At 50.5% G+C, this 18,644-nt stretch overlaps 2 protein-coding genes across 2 annotated transcripts; both read left to right on the top strand.

Annotated features, from left to right (window-relative positions):
- The first annotated feature begins 2,703 nt into the window (after window positions 1-2,703).
- On the top strand, window positions 2,704-11,888 carry Pithd1 (PITH domain containing 1). The gene is made up of 6 exons (XM_090335576.1): window positions 2,704-2,979; window positions 3,560-3,603; window positions 3,986-4,063; window positions 8,943-9,047; window positions 10,540-10,648; window positions 10,979-11,888. Exons 1-6 carry the CDS (start codon window positions 2,782-2,784, stop codon window positions 11,078-11,080), a joined length of 636 nt encoding a protein of 211 aa, XP_090191702.1. The 5' UTR covers window positions 2,704-2,781; the 3' UTR covers window positions 11,081-11,888.
- Window positions 11,889-13,989: 2,101 nt separating this feature from the next.
- Window positions 13,990-18,623, top strand: Lypla2 (lysophospholipase 2). Its single transcript, XM_090335574.1, has 10 exons — window positions 13,990-14,096; window positions 15,900-16,005; window positions 16,251-16,282; window positions 16,383-16,448; window positions 16,872-16,919; window positions 16,995-17,065; window positions 17,195-17,268; window positions 17,345-17,446; window positions 17,525-17,698; window positions 17,773-18,623. Exons 2-10 carry the CDS (start codon window positions 15,928-15,930, stop codon window positions 17,821-17,823), a joined length of 696 nt encoding a protein of 231 aa, XP_090191700.1. The 5' UTR covers window positions 13,990-14,096; window positions 15,900-15,927; the 3' UTR covers window positions 17,824-18,623.
- The last annotated feature ends 21 nt before the right edge of the window (window positions 18,624-18,644 follow it).

The following is an 18,644-nucleotide window of genomic DNA, read 5'->3' as shown; positions in this document are numbered from 1 at the left end:
GCCCTGAGTTCGATTCCTCAGCACCACATATGCAGAAAAAGCCAGAAGTGGCACTGTGCCTCAAGTGGCAGAGCATTATCCTTGAGCAAAATGTGTCCAATAATAGTACCCAGGCACTGAGTTCAATCCCTGGGACTGGTTAAAAAAAAAAAAAGTGGAGCTGTGGCTCAAGTGGTAGAGCACTAGTTTGTTTTTGTTTTTTATTTTTGTTTTTTTTTTTTTGCCAGTCCTGGGCTTGAGCTCAGGGCCTGAGCACTGTCCTTGGACTTTCTCAAGGCTAGAGCTCTACCACTTGAGCCTCAGCACCACTTCTGGCTTTTTTCTATGTATGTGGTACCAAGGATTCGAACCCGGGTCTTCATGCATGCTAGGCAAGCACTTTAACCACTAGGCCAAACTCCCGGCCCCTAGAGCACTAGTTTTGAGTGAAAAAGCTCATGGACAGTGCCCAGGCCGCGAGTTCAAGCCTCAGAACCATCACATACACACAAATAAAATTCCAGGCTAAGCTTAACTAGATAGCAGGATTTTGTCAGAAAACAATCCCACAGATCAAACGAAAAAAATCTCCTAAGTACTATAAAACCCACTGTGCTCCATGGAACTGGGTAAATATCTTTTAATGAAGTCCAGGTATTCTACTGACATTATCATTTCACATAACAATATCAACCATTCTAAACTCCCACCCTATGTGGAAGTGGCCCAGAGAAGAACAACTACCCAATTGATCCACAAAACCAAAAAAAAAAAAAAAAAATGTTCACTGTTTAAAGTTGTTAGGTTTAGAATGTATTTTAGACAGCATCAACCAATTGATACAACACAATTACTTTCTGCTGAATATCTTCTTCTGCCCTCCCCACCCCGCTGCAATCTAGGGGAGGAGCTCTTCCCTGCAGCCTGGTTGTGTCCTAACAGTATCTGATCTCTTCCTAATTCACCTCTTTTAGCTTCTGTGTCATGTTCAAGTTAGAGTTCAGTTATCTTTTCCTTAAAGTTCTTGTGACAACTGAGATAATAGTCATTGTCTGTCTCATAGTCTATAGAGTCCATCATCCAAGGATGAGGGTGGAGATGACAGGAAAGAAGTCCAAGTGCACACATGTCCTCAGAAGGCCTGCCACAGCCCACTAATGAGAGCCTTTCCAATGAAAAGTTATGAAGTGTATTTCACTTCGTAATACCGTCTTTTTTTTGTCTGTTGTGGGACTTGAACTGGCCCTGGGCACTGTCCCTAAGCTCTTCAGCTCAAGGATACCACCCTACCCCTGATCCACAGTACCACTTCTGGTTTTCTGGTGGCTAATTGGAAATGAGTATCATGGACTTTAGTGCCTGGGCTTGCTTTGAACCTTGATTCTCAGATACTCAGCCTCCTGAGTAGCTGGGATCATGGATGTGAACCACCACTCCTGGCTTTGACTAAGTCTTTACCACATGTGAAAGCAGAAATAGTTAATGATTTTGAGTCACTTTGAAGCAGAACAAAGCTTGCCTTTTTGACAGATAATTGGCATAGGGCATCAAAACATTTCCAAATGGAGTCTGAGCACCAATGGTTTACCCTGTAATCCTAGCTATGCAAGAGACTGAGATCTAAGGATTGAGATTCAAAGCCAGCCAGGGCAGGAAAGTCTTTTAAGACTCATCTTCATTTATCAGCATAAAGCTGAAAGTAGAGCTGTCTCATGGTAGAGTGACAGCCTTGGACATTAAAAAAAAAAAAGAAACAAAAACAAAGGGACAATGCCCAGGCCCTGAGTTCAAGCACCAGTACTGTTACTAAATAAACAAGTATGTATTAATGGGTCACAGCTAGCTGTTTGAATGTCATGGGAAGGAGGCAAGTTAGCTCACACCTGTAATCTTAGCTACTCCATAGGAGGCTGAAACTATTGCAGCTGGAAGCTAGCTCAGGTAAGAAACGTCAGGAGACACTTACCTCGAATTAACCACTATGGGCCAAGTGGAAAAGCACTTGTCTTGGGCAAAAAGTTCACATACAGTGCCAAGGCCCTAGGTTCAACCCCTTGAATCAACACCAACACACACACACACAGATCATTTAGTTCATGCCTTTCACTTTACAGGGGATAAGCTTAACTTCAGAAAGGACTAAAGCCCTGGCCCAAGACCCCATTGCTAAGTGCGTGTCAGTGCTTGGACGTCCAAGTATGGTCACAGGCAACATGTACTTCGTCTCAGCCGCTGAACGGAGGCATGGTGCTGTTTTTGAGATAGGTCTCCGTCTGCGGCCTCGGCTGTCCTCTAGGCCCTGGTCCTCCCGCCTCAGCCGGGCCCCATTTGTTTACTGCTCCCAGAGATCCTGATGACAGATACCGTTCTCCATTTTGCAGACAAGGAACCAGTGCTCGCATAAGGAAAATGCGTTCCCCCGGGGCCTCAGGTCTAGGGCCAAGCCAGCACCTGCCTCCATCCCGGCGTGCACAGAGCTCACCGACCAAGCCGCGGGTCAGACGATTCGTTCCGAAAGAAGCCAAGAAATATGGTTATCAAAGAAGACTTTGGTCTACGGGGACCCCGGGCGGCTGCTGCGAAAGGTTAGGCAGCCACAAGCCTCACCTGGGCATGCGCAGCTCAGATGTCAATCCCGGCCCGCTCAGGTAGGGCACGCCCCCTTGCCAGGGCGCCTGCGCGGCGCGGGAGCGCCTTTTACGACGCGGCGGACGCGGCGGCGCTTGGCGGCTGGAGCGCGGCGAGCTGGGCGCCGGCGAACGAGCGGTGAGGCAGCGACAGTCTCGGGGCGGCGGCATCGCCATGTCGCACGGCCACAGCCACGGTGGGGGCGGCTGCCGCTGCGCCGCCGAACGAGAGGAGCCACCCGAGCAGCGCGGCCTGGCCTACGGCCTGTACCTGCGCATCGACCTGGAGCGGCTGCAGTGCCTCAACGAGAGCCGCGAGGGCAGCGGCCGCGGCGTGTTCAAGCCGTGGGAGGAGCGGGCCGACCGCTCCAAGGTGGGCCCGGCCCGGTCCGCGTCCCGGCCCAGGTTGAGAATAACCACAGCCCGCTCGCCCGGCGCTTCCCTGTGACAGCCTGGCCGTTTGGGAAATGAGTAGGGTTGATTCTTCCCCCATCCCCACCTAGGGAAACTGAGGCCCAGAGAGGCCAGGCGGGCGCTCCGGCGCTACGCAGCCATATTCCAGGGCCGGGACGGGGAGGGAGGGAAGGAGGGTTGGCCGCGAGACCCTCCGTGGTCCCAATGGCTGCCCGAGCGGAAATGGTCTGGTGCAGAGCAACGCCGGGGAGGCGATGGGTGTGTCCGAGCCTGGAGGCTTTTGGAGGCCACGGACCCGCTCTGCAGAAGAAGTCACGTACACAAACACGGGCCTTCCCATCCACGGCCCGAGGGGCCTCCCCGTCGGGACCTGTCCAGTTGGCTGGGCTGTGTCCGTGTTGAGGGCACTGTGGGTGAAATAAATTAGCACCTCCAAGCAAGTCTGTTTGCATTGTATCCAGTTTGTAGAACAGGGTGGGAGATACCTGAAATTGTAGCCTCTCAGCAAATATTTGTTGCTTTCTTCTCCCTCTCCCCAGTTCGTTGAAAGTGATGGAGATGAAGAGCTTCTGTTTAATATTCCGTAAGTACCACCTGAGGCCAAGGCTGTACAGCTGCCTTTTCACTCAGCTTCTGTCTTTGGTTACTAGAGGACTCACCTGTTTTCTAGAAATTGGGTAAATTACTTCCGGTGGGCTTGAGAAAGCAAGCATCCTGGCACGCTCGGTGCAGACTAGAAACAGACGTGTTTACTGAATGGTAGCTGAGAAGTTGCGGGGAATTTTTATAATTTCACACTGCCAGAGATGGGCAGGATCTTAGAAATAATCAGGTAGAAGACTGCCAGATGAGTAGAATGAGGTCAGAAAGGGAAAGGTCTTGCTGGTAGAGGGAGGGTGGGGGGAGTCAAAGCTCGTCAAGAAATGAACCCTAAGTTGACAGTGTTTTCTTGTGCATTTTGGCAGATTTACGGGCAATGTCAAACTCAAAGGCATCATTATAATGGGAGAGGATGATGACTCCCATCCCTCAGAGATGAGACTGTAAGTGACAAGGGCTTAGGCCCTCCGGATGCTCCTGGTTCTCTTCCTGTGGTTTATTCCAGAATGCATTTTTTCTTTTACCAGCTTTTATAACCCCCCCCCCCCCCCACTTCTCTCTTTTTCTTGAACTTAGGGCCTGAGCACTGTCCTTGGGCTTTCCTCAAGGCTAGTGCTCTACCACTTAAGCCACAGCATCACTTCTGGCTTTTCTATGTATGTGGTACCAAGGAATTGAACCCGGGTCTTTGTGCATGCTAGGCAAGCACTCTACCACTAGGCCACACTCTCAGCCTGTAGTCTCTTTTTGAAACAGATTGTTCTCTTCCAGCATTAATGACTTCAATTTTTTTTTTTTTCCTTGTGCTGGAGATAGTATATCTGCAAGGTCCTGGGTTCTAAGGCAAGTACCGTACTCCTGAATCCCACTCCGGTGATAGTTTAGATGAAGCATCTTTAGGGCCAAGAGCTTGTTCCCTTCCCTCCCCCCCTCCCCCCCCAGTATTCATCATTCAGTAACTGCCAGTCGTTGATGACTTTGCACTTTTCTTAACCCAGCTGCAGACGTCCACTGATCTTTCTGATTCTACACTTGGCAAGAGGAAATGTTGAATCTTCCTCCATTTTATATAGTAGTCATCTTCACATGTGTTAGTGTGGAATTTCTCCAGTCGAGTTTTTGTGGACTTCAGTTAGCAAGGTTCTGTGTTCTTATGAAATTACATCTGTGGATGCCACCAGAGCTGGTGTTATGGGTCCAAACACAACCTGAATTCAGAGAAAATGGTAGACAGATGCAGTGCGTCACAGCTGGAATTCTACCTATTCAGAAGGCCAAGAGATGAAGGATGGATGTTGGAAACCATTTAGAGCAGAAAATGAGTAAATTGCCAGACTGGAGATTTAGTTCAAAGGTAGAAGGTTAGCCTAAGCAAATTCAAGGCCTTACAAAGTCAAACCCTAAATGCCACATAAATAGGTTGATAGGTAGATGAAAGACAGGTAGATAGATAGATGGATGAAAGAACACAAGAGTTGTAAAAATGGGGGCCCGGAGCATGGCCTAGTGGTAGTGTGCTCGCCTAGCATGCATGAAGCCCTGGGTTCGATTCCCTGGAACCACATACACAGAAAAAGCCAGAAGTAGCACTGTGGCTCTAGTGGCGGAGTGCTACCTTTGAGCAAAAAGTGTCCAAGGACAGTGCCTAGACCCTGAGTTCAAGCCTCAGGACTGGCAAAAAAAAAAAAAAAAAAAAATCTTTGGGCTGGAAACGTGGCTTAGTGGTAGAGTGCTTGCCTAGCATGCATGAAGCCCTGGGTTCCATTCCTCAGTATCACATACAGTGAAAAAGCCAGAAATGGTGCTGTGCCTCAAGTGGTAAAGAGCTAGCCTTGAACAAAAGAAGCTCAGGGACAGTGCCCAGGCCCTCAGTTCAAGCCCCTGGACTGGCAAAAAAAAAAAAAAAAAAAAAAAAAAAAAAAATATATATATATATATATATATATATATATATATATATATATATATATATATATATTGAAGTATTTTGGGGTAAAATGGTATTACATCTTTGTGTGTGTGCACACATGCATGTGTACACGCACATGCATGCATATATGTATATGTGCTATACTAGAACTTGAACTCAGGTCCTGGTTGCTGTTCCTTAGCTTTTTTGCCCAAGGATAGTTCTTCCACTTGAGTCACAGCTCCATTTCCAGCGTTTTGGTGGTTCATTGGAGATGAATCTCATGGATTTTCCTGCCTTGGCTGACTTCATACTATGATCCTCAGATCTGTTTTCTGATTAGCTACTGGCACCTGGTAGTACTGAGATTTTGAACTCAAGAGTTTGGAATTGCTCAGCTGGTATTCTGCCACTTGAGCCATGACTCCAGACCAGCTTTTTGCTGTTTAAGTTGAGATTGGAGTCTCATGGGCTTTCAGTCTTGCTTCCTGGATTTCAGTATCCGGAGTAGCTAGGATTAGACAGATTATAGACACGAGTTACTGGTACTTCACAGTGTGAACATTTATTTTTTTTGTGCTGGTCCTGGGGCTTGAACTCAGAGCCTGGGCACTGTCCCTGAAGTGCAACGCTAGTTCTCTATCACTTGAGCCACACCTCTACTTTCAGCCTTTTGCTGTTCAATTAGAGATAAGAGTCTCATGAACTTACCTGCCTGGGCTGGCTTTGAATATTGAGCCTCAGATCTTAGCCTCCTGAGTAGCTAGGATTACAGGTGTGAGCCATTGGCACCTGGCCTAAGCACTATTTTATGCTGTTTCTGTGAGATCAGCTTGTATAGCTTCCATAGGTAAATAAGGACATGGTTTTTATTCTGTAGCTGATGGACTTAACATAATGTCCTCTAGGCTCATCCATGTTCTCCCAAATGACAGACGTTGCTTTTTATGACTTAATTCTTCACAGTGTATATATACCATTTTCTTCTTTCACTCATGAGTCTATATCTGTGCTACTGTGAATAGTGCAATAAATGTTTCTTTGTGTATCAGTGTGTTTGTCCATGCTGGGGTTTGAACTTGACCTTAGCTTATCACTTGGCTTTCTTGCTCTAAGCTACTAGCACTATTCCACTTGAGCTACACCAGCACTTCTGGCTTTTTAGTGATTGTCCTGAGGTAAGAGTCTAATACTTTCCTGCCCGGGCTGCTTTGAACTGCAATCCTCAGATCTCAGCCTCTATAGAGTAGCTAAGATTACAGGCGTGAGCCACTAGCACCCAAGTTGACGTCTGGCATAATTTCCCTTTCGGTGGGCAGATAGCCCTGTTGGATCATATGGTAGTTCTGTTCCTTGTTTTTTTTTCTTTCTGGACCTGGGACTTGAACTCAGGGCCAGGTGTTCTCCCGGAGCCTCCTTGTGCTCCAGGCTGGAGCTCTACTATTTGAATCATAGTTCCATTTCCAGCTTTTTCTGGAATCTCACGGACTTTTCTGCCTCAACTGTCTTCAAAACACAATCCTCAGTTTTCGGACTCCTGAGTAGCTACGATTACAGGCAGAGTCGCCAGGCACTTTCCCTTGTTTTTGAGGATTCTCCTTGCCATAGTGACTGTCCTAATTTGCATTCCGTTAATGGTATATATAGTTTCTCTTTGCCTTCTCACCAGTGTTTCTTACCTTTTTGATAACAGCCATCCTAATGAGTTGATATTTCATTGTGTTTTATTTTTTAATTTTTTTTTTGTGGTTTGAATTGAGGGCCTCACATTTCAGTTAATCACTGAGCCACACCTCCACCCCTCTTTGGCTCTTTGAGATGAAGTCTTACTAGTCTGAAGTTGGCCTCAAACTGGTGATGCTCCTGTTTCTGCTTTCTCAGTGCTAGGTTTACAGGTGTGATCTACTAAGCCTAGTTGTGAATTGTATATGTATTCTGCTTTTTTTGGGGGGTGGGGTAGGTCATGAGGCTTGAACTCAGCCTGGGTGCTGCCCCTGAGCTCTTCGGCTCAAGGCTACTGCCCTACCCTTGAGCCAAGCCCCACTTCCCATTTTCTAGAGGTGAATTGGGAGATAAGAGTCTTAGGTCCTTTTGTGCCTAGGCTGGCTTTGAACCTTGATCCTCAGATCTCAGCCTCCTGAGTAGCTAGGATTACAGGCATGAGCCATAGTACCCGGCTTTTTTTTTTGCTGGTACTTGAATTGAGGGCGTCTCATTCTTGCCTAGCATGCACAAAGACACGGGTTCCATTCCTTAGTACCTTATACATAGAAAAAAGATGGAAGTGGTGCTGAGGCTCAAGTGGTAGAGCTCTAGCCTTGAGAAAGTCCAAGGACAGAGCTTAGGCCCAGGACTGGCAATAAATAAATGGCCACTTATTATATTCTGCTCTGTATCATTCTTAGAAACACTTCCAAGCTAACATTTGCTCTCTTGTGTTTTGCTACATCTAAAATCTAGGTGCCTCATTTGTGCAGAGATTAACCAGATACCCTGGAGGTGGCTTGGTGCTTTAGAATTTGTGGGTGATAGGGACAAATGTTTTTTTCTAGAGGTTTCACCTTGATTTCCCAAAAATCATTTGTGGGTTTGCAAACTTGCATGCTTTTTCAAAATGGAAATCCCCAAATTGTATTATCTTCATAATTTTAAGATCTGTAATCATGATGAGTGTATCTGGTACTGTTTGGACTGCAGAAATGCTGGAAGATTGGGTCACCTGATCTTATCTCTCCACAGTGTTTAATGTTTCTGCTGTCTGTGTTGCTTTCCTAGAGTGCTCCAGTTGATTTCACACCGCAGTTGAGCTGCTGGTTTTGTGCTGAGTTGCTGGTTCTCCCAGGCACTCATTGCTGGTGACCTAGCTGTCTATGTATTGTTTGTCATGTGATCCTAACCACCTCAAAGATGCCACTGGTTTTTTTCTTTTTCCCTGAGGCATGGTCTTGCAGTGTTCCCCAAGCTGGCCCTGAATTCCTGGGCTCAAGTAATCCTGCCTCTTCTGACTTCCAGATAGCTGGGGCTACAGGGCTAGGCCCCTCTGTACCCCAGGTCTCAGCAATTTGCTTATTGGCTTAAATATTTTTTTTTTTTAAATTTGACCCCACTTTTTTACCTCCTTTGATGGACCTAAAGCCAAGTGAACAGTTAAGCAGAAGTGCAGATGATTTTATGTGTTTTAACTTCCCCCCTCCCCCCCAGTCCTGGGCTTAAGCTCAGGGCCTGAGCACTGTCCTTGGACTTTCTCAAGGCCAGAGCTCTACCACTTGAGCCACAGCACCACTTCCAGCTTTTTTCTATGTATGTGGTACCAAGGAACTGAACCCAGGTCTTCGTGCATGCTAGGCAAGCAATCTACCACTAGGCAAAAATCCCAGCCCTATGTGTTTTAACTTTTGATTTTTCTTTCTCAGATATAAGAACATTCCGCAGATGTCGTTTGATGATACCGAAAGGGAGCCAGATCAAACCTTTAGTCTGAACCGGGATCTTACTGGGGAGTTAGAATATGCTACAAAGTAAGCATGGGACCTGTTTTCCTTCTCTGGCTTTTTAAATGTTTTCTCATTAGGGTATCAACCATGTAGCCAGGTGACTTCATGATCCCCCTGTCTCAGCCTCCTGGTGTTGGGATTTGCAAGTATGCACCAGCAGGTCTGTGGCTTCTCTTTCCCTTGCCATGTGCTTGCAGTGTGTGCACTGGCACATGTAGAGCTTGACTAGTTGTCTTATCAGTCTGTTCCTCCTGCCCCGTCTTCTTGGCATTGGAAGTGAGGCTTGATCCCTGGCTTGTGTGTGTGGGCACGTGAGCATGCACAAGCTCTTACACACACACACGATTACTAGGACTTAAACTTGCTTTCAAGTTTTTGTGTGGTGTTTTCGCTCTGCTGCTGAAAGTCACACCTCCAGTGTAACTTTTTTGTCAGCGTGGGGCTTGAACTCTGGGCCTGGGCGCTGTCCCTGAGCTCTTCAACTCAAGGCGACTACCCTACCCATTGAGCCACAGTGCCACTTCCAGTTTTCTGATGGTTAATTGGAGATAAGAGTCTCACAGTCTTCAGTGCCCAGGTTGGCTTTGAACCACTATCCTCAGCACTCAGCCTCCTGAGTAGCTAGGATTACAGGCATGAGCCACCGCACTCGACCAGTCTTAACATTTTTGTGTGAGTATATGTGTTGGTGTTAAGATGTGAAGCTCAGGACTGGGTGCTGTCCCTGAGCTTTTTTTTTTTTGCTCAAGGGTAGCACTCTACCACTTGAGCTACAGGTCCACTTCCAGCTTTTTAATAGTTCATTGGATCTAAGATTCTTTAGGCTTTCCTGTCCTGTCTGGCTTTGAACTGCAATCCTTAGATCTCAGCTTCCTGAGTAGCTAGGATTTCAGGTGTAAGCCACTGGTACCCAGCTTCCAGTCTGACAATTTTCTGGTTAATTGGAGATCAAAGCTTCAAGGCTTTTCTGCTGGTCTGGCTTCGAATCGTGATCGTCCAGGTGTCAGCCTTCTATGTAGCTAGGATTACAGCTGTGTGCCACCAGTGCCTGGCAGCCTGGGAAACTTGTGATTCACTGCAGGCCAGAGACTTGTTAAATGGTGAGCACTTGGCAGGTCTGGATGTTGTCCTAGTCTCAGAAAACATGTTTTCAGAATTCTCTTTTTCCATGGAGGGTTTCTAGTGAGTAAGTCGAGTTACATGTGACCTCAGCACCTTGTTATTAGTGTTGTCTTTGTCCAACACTTTAGAAGTCTGGTTGTGTCCTGTTTCTCCTTCCTGTTCCTGCGGGTAGGAGTGGTGAGTCTTCACTTTATGTCTACTGTTGCAGACAGGATGTGACAGATACCTAGTAAATATTTACTGAATTATTGCTTGTACAAGGGAGAAAGAACCCAAGTGTGTTCTGTGATTTGCCTGGCTTGTACCACAGGGAGCTGAGCTCTTGTTTGCCTTAGTGGTGGAACGCTCACTAAATAGTAACTTGTGTCTTTTCTCCCTTCATGCCATCTTCTAGAATTTCCCGCTTTTCAAATGTGTATCATCTCTCAATTCATATTTCTAAAAACTTTGGAGCAGATACCACAAAGGTCTTTTATATTGGCCTGAGAGGAGAATGGACAGAGGTAAGAGTGTTAATACATGTCTGTACATCATGGGTTTGGGGCTGGGAGGGAAACGAAAGAACAAGTGAGGTGTCACATGCTGTACTTGGAATTTTTCTTGGTTTCATCATTGTGAGCTGTCCTCCAGAGTGAAGGTAGTGAGAGAAGGCCTCTTCTCACAGGGTCCCACGGCAGTGAATGGGACGGATTTTCTCGATTGGTAGCTTTTGCAGGCTTCTCAACTTGGTGTCAACAGAGGGGAGCTTTAGGCACTGGATAAGGACCCCTGCAGAGTGCCCTAGGATAGACCCTTTCTTGTAGCAGCTGACCTGGCCTCCCATTTTCTTGCAGCTTCGCCGACACGAGGTGACCATCTGCAATTATGAAGCCTCGGCCAACCCAGCAGACCACCGGGTCCACCAGGTTTCTCCCCAGACACACTTCATTTCCTAAGGCTGGCCTGGGCTCCCTCACACGCTGCCAGTGGACTCGTGTGACTACCCACTGGGAAGGATGAAGATGAAGCTCTAGTGAGAGTTTCTGCTGTGCCCCGACCAGGCTTCATTTTAGAGGTTGTGCAGAAACCTGGCCTGAGGAGAGGTGTGGGTACCGAGGTCCGCCATGGCTCTCTAGGCCCTGCCCATAGCGGTCTTGGGCCGGGTGGCATCCAGCGGTCATGGGTAGCACTTGCTTTTCCATTCAGTGTGGCCATGGAATCCTAAGTGCTTGTGGCAGAATTTTTGTGTGATTTATTTTTTTTTTTCCGTAATGGAAACTTCTGGGCTGCTGGAATCTTTCCAAAGCCTCTGGTTTGTGGGTGTTTTTCTTTCTTTCTTTCTTTCTTGCTATCATGAGGGTCTCTACCTAGAGAGACATGTCTGCTTGTTCCTTCTCTCTGTCATTGCTCGGCATTTGTTAAGTTGCCCAGCTTGGAGTTGTCTGATATGCACAGTGTCCTGTGGCAAAGCTGAAAGGCAGAAAGGAATCTCCTGGCGCTTGGTCGCCTGGGAAAGTTTTTTTCCTCATTGCCTAGCTAAGCTGTCAGAGAGAGCATGGGAATTGTTTTTTGTGTGTGCTGTAACCTGCTTGGGCTAAGTTTGAGACTTAGTTCTGATTTCCCTTTGGGCCTCCCTAATGTTCACTAGCTTTTAACTTGTATTGTTAGCCCATTGCTGGAATTTGGAGATCTCTTGAGTTCTCTGTTCATGGCTTTTATTCACTGTGACTAATAAGCTTCCTAATAAATCCTTGCCAGACTTAATGTTTGTATTTTCTTTTGTGTTCTTGGTAGTACTGATGAAATACTTTACTGGAAACTGTATTGAACTTTGACATTTGAAAGTCAACACAGCAATTGAACAGAATGGAAGTATGTCAAAAGGGATTTGCTCCCTTTCAGAAGACACACACAGTTGATAAGGGCAATTAGTGTTATGTTTTTTTTGTTTTTGCCAGGCCTCGGGACTGAACTCGGGGCCTGAGCTCTGTCCTTGGGCTTTCCTCAAGACTAGGGCTCTACCACTTGAACCACCTACTCTTCAGCCACAGCCTCAGCTCCAGTTGGTTGTTTTGAGGACTAATGGAAGGGGGAATCTCAGAGCAGCCTGGTCATTAGTCCTGCTGTCTGAAGTAGAAATCACAGCCCTTGGGATTGGGCCTCCTCATCTGAAACTTGACTGATTTCCTGTGACTGCCGACAGTCTGTTTAGAACCCTGTTTTTTTTTTTCCCCTGTGTGTGTGTGCTGGGGCTTGAACTCAGAACCAAGGCACTATGCCTGAGCTCTTGCTCAAAGCTAAAGTTCTATCACTTGAGCCATAGCTCTACTTTTGGCTTTTTGGGTAGAAATAAGAGACTCATGGACTTCTCTGCCTAGGCTGGCTTCAGACCTCAATCCTCAAGTCTCTGCCTCCTGAGTAGGATTACATTTGTGAATCGCCTGTGCCTGGCCAGAATCCTGTTTTTTTTTTTTTTTTGTTTTGTTTTTTTTGCCAGTCCTGGGCTTGGGCTCAGGACCTGAGCACTGTCCTTGGACTTTCTCAAGGCTAGAGCTCTACCACTTGAGCCTCAGCACCACTTCCAACTTTTTTCTATGTATGTGGTACCGAGGAATCGAACCTGGGTCTTCATGCATGCTAGGCAAGCACTTTAACCACGAGGCCAAACTCCTGGCCCAAGAATCCTGGTTTTTAAGGGTTTTTTTTTGCCAGTCATGAGGCTTGAACTCAAGTCCTGTCCCTAAGCCTCTGTGCTCAAGGTTAGCCCTCTACCACTTGAGCCACAGCACCACTTCTGGCTTTTTCAGTTTATGTGGTGCTGAGGAATGGAATCCAGGGCTTCATGCATGCTAGGCAAGCACTCTACCACTAAGCCCCATTCCTAGCCCTTAAGGTTTTATCTCTGTGAGATATTGAGTACTGATGATCAGATCTCTTCTTGGCCTGGAGAAAAGTGCTTTGTTGATTTTTTCAAGCTTGCAGTTTTTTTTCAGTTCACAGAAAAGACTAGGTTAAGCTTGGAGAATTGAGGGACAGCATGACTCATTTCCTGTTTGTAGATCCACATAGGTAGTTCCGGGATGTAGCCTCCCAACTAAAGGAGCCTCCCACCCAGCCTTTGTGGGCCCTGAGCCCCATTTCCACTCTACCAGTATGAAGGGTGACTCAGTGGTGGCCCCACGAAGCCCTTCTCTTCTTGGCTCATTTGGTGGTATTTTGTGCACCCTACCTGGCATTGTAGATCCGGAACTGTGCTAGGAACGCAGCTGATGCTTACCAAGCTGTCCTGATGTGGCCTGTGTAGTTTCCCAGGTCCTTTTCAGAGTGATTAAGGCTTTGCACTGCCTTTATGGTCTATAAAGAGGCATGTTCACATGGCCTCATTGGAACCTCACAGCAAACGTCTGAAGTAGAGGTTGGTTATTATCATTTTATAGCTTAGGAAGCAGGTCAAGAAAGGCAGCTCTTGTGATCTTGAGGTTGCTGTGTACTTATCTTTCCTGGGCCTCAGTTTTATCACCTTCAAGATAAGACTGGACATGATCTTAGAATACAGCATGAGCTCCAGTGTTGAGGGAGAACCGGTGGACAGATCCAGGGACAACACGAGTGTAGTTAACCGTTGTGTCCGGCCGTTCTGCTGAAGGAGTGGAGGGTAGCTGTTCTTGCTCCAGGGGAAAAAAGCCGTTTCAGCCGTGGCGGTGGAAGCGCGGTGGACGAGCTCCCGCCGGCGGGCAGCGCCTCCCCGCTCGCCTTCGGGGAAGCCCCCGGCCCGCAGCATGGCAGCGCCCGCCCGCGAAGCCCGGCCCCGCTTCCGGGTTCCGTACGGCCGGCCGGGCCACTTCCGGCAGCGCGCTGGCGGGGCTCCCGGGCCGGGCGGAAGTTCCGGCGGGGGCGGCCGAGGGGGCACCGTGTCTGCGGGAGGACGGGCAGCGTCGCCGACCCGCGGTCTCGCCAGCCCCAGGGAGTGAGGTGGGGGTCTTGGGCGGGGGGCGGCCCGGGGCGCAGGGGACGGCGACGCGCGGGGCAGCAGAGCGCGGCCGGGCCGGGGGCTGCCGCGTGGGGCGGGCGGGCTTGGCGCTTGGAGGAGGGAGCTCCGATGCCAGCCGGGGCCGGGGCCTCCCTGGGTCAGAGGTGACCGTGCCTCGGTGGGGAGGGGCCCAGGTCGAGTCGGGTCGGGAGTTGTGGCAGTTGAGGGACCCGGGGTCTCACTGGGGGGAGAGGGGAGCAGGCGCAGGGGCGGGCGCCCCGAGGGTGGAGACGGGAAGGGAGCTCCCGAGCGCGGCAGGTGCGTCCCGCGGAGCGCGGAGGACCCGGGGGTGGGGATGCCAGCTCGGCTAGGGCCCAGCCTGGCCAGGGAGCGGGCGCCCCAGGAGGGGTGGGCGCTTAGAGGCAGGTGGCGCAAGCGTCCGGACCTTGGAGGATGCTCGGCGCGGGGAGGGGCCAGCCGGCTCGACGTTCTTGGGGTGTTGGGACTCTCAAAACCTGTTCATTTGGAGTCCCTTGGCCCCAGCACCGGCAGCCGCACCAGCAGCAGCAGGTAGCCTCGCGCTGGGGCGTGGAGGACTAGTTTTGGGGTGGATGGCAGGTCGGGGAATCCTTCGGCTCTCAGGGGATCCAAAGGGCCCTGGGAATGGTTGAACCTGCTGTGATGATGGAGTGGGGGCTGGAAGGAAGGGAAAGGAAGAAGGATGGAGAAGACGGGGATGGGGTGTTGGAAGCATTTTTTCTCCCCTTCATTCTCTGTAAGTGCTGGGATTTGAGGAACAGGGACCCCAGGGCTCCAGAGAAGAAGGGATACCAAGGAGGAGGTAGTTAGCAGTGAGGGAGTTATCAACTTCCTATATCTTACCCCTGTCCCCTGCTTGTCTAGAGCAAGCTCAGCCAGAATCAGTGGGTGAGTTTTGGTCCTCTAAGGGTGGCTGCCTTTACTTCTCTGTGCTGGAAATGGAGACCAGTTTCCAATCATTCTGTCCTTTTTGTGTGCCAGTACTGAGATTTGAACCCAGTGCCTGGGAACTGTCTCCTAGCTTTTCACCACACACCCTCCCTCCCTTTTGGTGCTAATTCTGTGGCTTGAACCCAGGGTCTAGATGCTGTCCTTGAGTTCTTTTGCTCAAAGCTATTGCTCTCCCATTTGAGCTACAGTTCTTTTGTCTTTTCTGGTAACTAATTGGGGATAAAAGTCTCTGTTTCAGTATATTTTCCTGCCTGGGCTGGCTTTGAACCTCTCAGCCTCCTGAGTAGAGTTACATGTGAGACATGGGTGCCCAGAACACATACAACAGCTTTTTTTTTTTTTTTACTTTGTGGGGGTTACTTGGAGATAAGTCTCACCAGGAATCAGTGGCTCATGCCTCTAATCCTAGCAACTCAGGAGGCTGAGATCTGAGAATCACAGTTCAAAGCCAGCCTGGCCAGGAAAGTCTGTGAGACTCTTTATCTCTCATTAACCACCAGAAAACCAGAAGTAGTATTGTGCCCAGGCCCTGAGGACAACTGGTCAAAAAACAAACAAAAAAGAACCCACAGTTCTGTAGATTGCCTGCCCAACCTGGCTTCCAGGCATGATGCTCAGATTTCTCCTTCCTGAGTACTTAGGATTATAGGCCTGAGCTATGAGTGCCTAGCTGGCTTGGACCTCTTGCCTGCCTTCTTTGTGCCCAGGATTGAACCTGGGTGCTGTGGGGTGCTGTTGCCCCGTGTGGGCCCCTTGATCTAGGGGGCTGCCCCTGCCTGGCTGTGTTGTGGACCAGCTGCCCCTCGTTCTTCCAGGCCCGGCCTGCAGGGACTCCTGCAGTGTATGTGTGGTAACACCATGTCTGTGCCCCTGCTCACTGACGCCGCCACCGTGTCTGGAGCTGAGCGGGAAACGGCTGCGGTAAGGGCTGTGGCACTCTTAGCAGTCCCTGGAGCAGATCTAATAGAGGGCATTGGGCTTCAGGGGTGTGGGAAACGAGAAGTGACAGTGAGGAGAAGGGAGTAGCCTGAAGCCAGGAGGCTCAGGGTTAATCTGTTGGCTGCTGTGTCAGCTCCCCAAGGGGACCGGGCTGGGGGAGGGGTAAGCTGAAGCTGAGGGTCCAGATGGGGAACTTCCCACCTCCCCATTTGTTACTCTTTTTCCAGGTTATCTTTTTACATGGACTTGGAGACACAGGGTGAGAGCCGGGGTGGGGTGTTTCTTGGGGAGGGGGCAGGGCCCGGCAGCAGGGCTGCCACTTCCTACAACAGGCCCTTCTTCTCCTTTCTTCCCCTCAGGCACAGCTGGGCTGACGCCCTCTCCACCATCCGACTCCCACATGTCAAGTACATCTGTCCCCATGCGTAAGTATCGTCTTAGCCAGGGACGGCTGGTGTGTGTGGGGGGGGTGGTCCTGTGGTCCCCAGCCCGCCTGTTCTGTCAGCTGCTTCCTGGGCCAGGCTGCTGAGCAGTCAGCAAGTGCTCCTGCCCCCAACCCCAGGGGTTTAGACCCCAGATCTCCTGAGACCAGGGCTTCCTGGGCTCCTTTCCCAAGTACTCACCCATCACTCCGGAATCCCTGTCACCGTATTAGATGGATCTTCTCCTTCACTTCCAGTGCTCCAACCACAGCCTCCAGCCCCACGTGGCAGGTTGCCTGGCAATACCTTAAACATAGGCCCTGCCTGCTGGGAGGGGCCTCCAGGGGCTGCTTTGTCTCCTCCCTGTTTCTCTGCTGTGTCTTCCTTAACCCACTAAGTAACGTGGCCCTCTGGTCTCCTGCCCAGGCCTAGGATCCCTGTGACCCTCAACATGAAGATGGTGATGCCTTCCTGGTACGTTCTGGGGGAGCTGGATGGCAGGGGGCTAGCTGGGGTTTCCAGCTGCTTCCAACACCTCTGGTCACCCAGGTTTGACCTGATGGGGCTGAGTCCAGATGCCCCAGAAGATGAGGCTGGCATTAAGAAGGCAGCAGAAAACAGTAAGACCCTGGTCTTCCCCAGCATCCTCCTTCCCTGTCCTCAGAAAGCACTAGGCAGCGCCCCCTGACTCCCTGCGGTAGGGGGACTCCCCAGCCACTCCTTTCACCCAGTCATGCCCCTCTCCCCAGTCAAGGCCTTGATTGAGCACGAGATGAAGAACGGGATCCCTGCCAATCGGATCGTCCTGGGTGGCTTTTCACAGGTAAGGGAGGAGTGAGGGGGAAGGGCTGGGTGGGTGAGCTGTAACCTCATGACCTGCCCTTGTGTCCTCCCTCCAGGGTGGGGCTCTGTCCCTCTACACCGCTCTCACCTGTCCCCACCCTCTTGCTGGCATTGTGGCATTGAGCTGTTGGCTGCCCCTGCACCGGAACTTCCCCCAGGTGATTGTCCCACAGCTCCTCCTGCCCTGGCCACGTGATGCTCAAGCCACAGCCCTCTGAGTCCTGTCTGCTCCACAGGCAGCCAATGGCAGCGCCAAGGACCTGGCCATCCTTCAGTGTCATGGGGAGCTGGACCCCATGGTGCCTGTTCGGTTTGGAGCCTTGACAGCTGAGAAGCTCCGATCTGTTGTCACTCCTGCCAGGGTCCAGTTCAAGACCTACCCAGGTGTCATGCACAGCTCCTGTCCGCAGGTCAGTGGGGTCAGCCTGTTAGCACCTCCCTCCCTTCCTCCAGCAGGGAGCCTCACTGTCTTCTCCAACCCCAGGAGATGGCAGCTGTGAAGGAATTCCTTGAAAAGCTGCTGCCTCCAGTCTAACCCAAGTCAGTGGCCTCAGTGCAGTCCCCAGCTCCTGGGAGACCCAGCAAGCAAGCACCGCACTGTATTGGATCTGAGCCGGATGAGCAAGCCTCTGTCCCCTCCCCACCACCCTACCCTCTCCCCACCGGCCTCTGGGGCAGGCAGCTGAGGCCTGGCCAGGCCTTCCTGCTGTCCTCTGCCACGGGCAGTCTGCAGCAGGAGTGGGCTACTCTTCACCCCACATCCCCGGAGGCGGGGCCCCCGGCAGCAGTATTGGAGGGGCTGCAGGCAGCGGGAGAAAGGGGCCCAGCCGCTGACCCACTCACTCAGGACCTCACTCACTAGCCCCGCTTTGGGCCCCTCCTGTGACCTCAGGGTTTGGCCCCTGGGCCCCCCCAGGCCCCACCCCAGCAACTCTGCCCAGATAATCGTGTGTGTCTCCTGCCTCACCGCAGCTGCTTCTCAATCATGAATGTGTCCATGGCCCTGGCCCCTGGCTGCTGTGGGCGGCTTGCTGCCTGGCAGGCAGGTGAAGTGGAGTCTGGGGCCTTCCCTCAGCTGGTTCCCTACCTGGGGGCTGGGCCCTGCCTCCTTGTTGCCCTCCACCCTCACAGGCCTGGAGCCTATAGGGCTGGATTGAGGCACAGGACCCCCCACCCCCATCCCCTGCTGTCTGTCTCACCCCCACCATGTCCCCACTCTAGGACTAGGGAGGCTGTGGGGGAGGAGTTGTGTTTCCATGTCTTCTGTCTCCATGTGGTTTTGGGTGTTTTTCTTGTGTCCTGGATTCCGATGAAATTAAAGACACTGCTTCCTCAGCTCTTAGGCCTGCCTGATTC

The sequence above is a fragment of the Megascapheus bottae genome, chromosome 6 (genome assembly GCF_031878675.1).
Source record: "Megascapheus bottae isolate mThoBot1 chromosome 6, mThoBot2.hap1, whole genome shotgun sequence".
In the NCBI taxonomy this organism is placed as follows: Eukaryota; Metazoa; Chordata; class Mammalia; order Rodentia; family Geomyidae; genus Megascapheus; species Megascapheus bottae.
The sequence above is the reverse complement of the archived record's forward strand: the minus strand, read 5'-3'. Positions and strand labels throughout refer to the sequence as shown.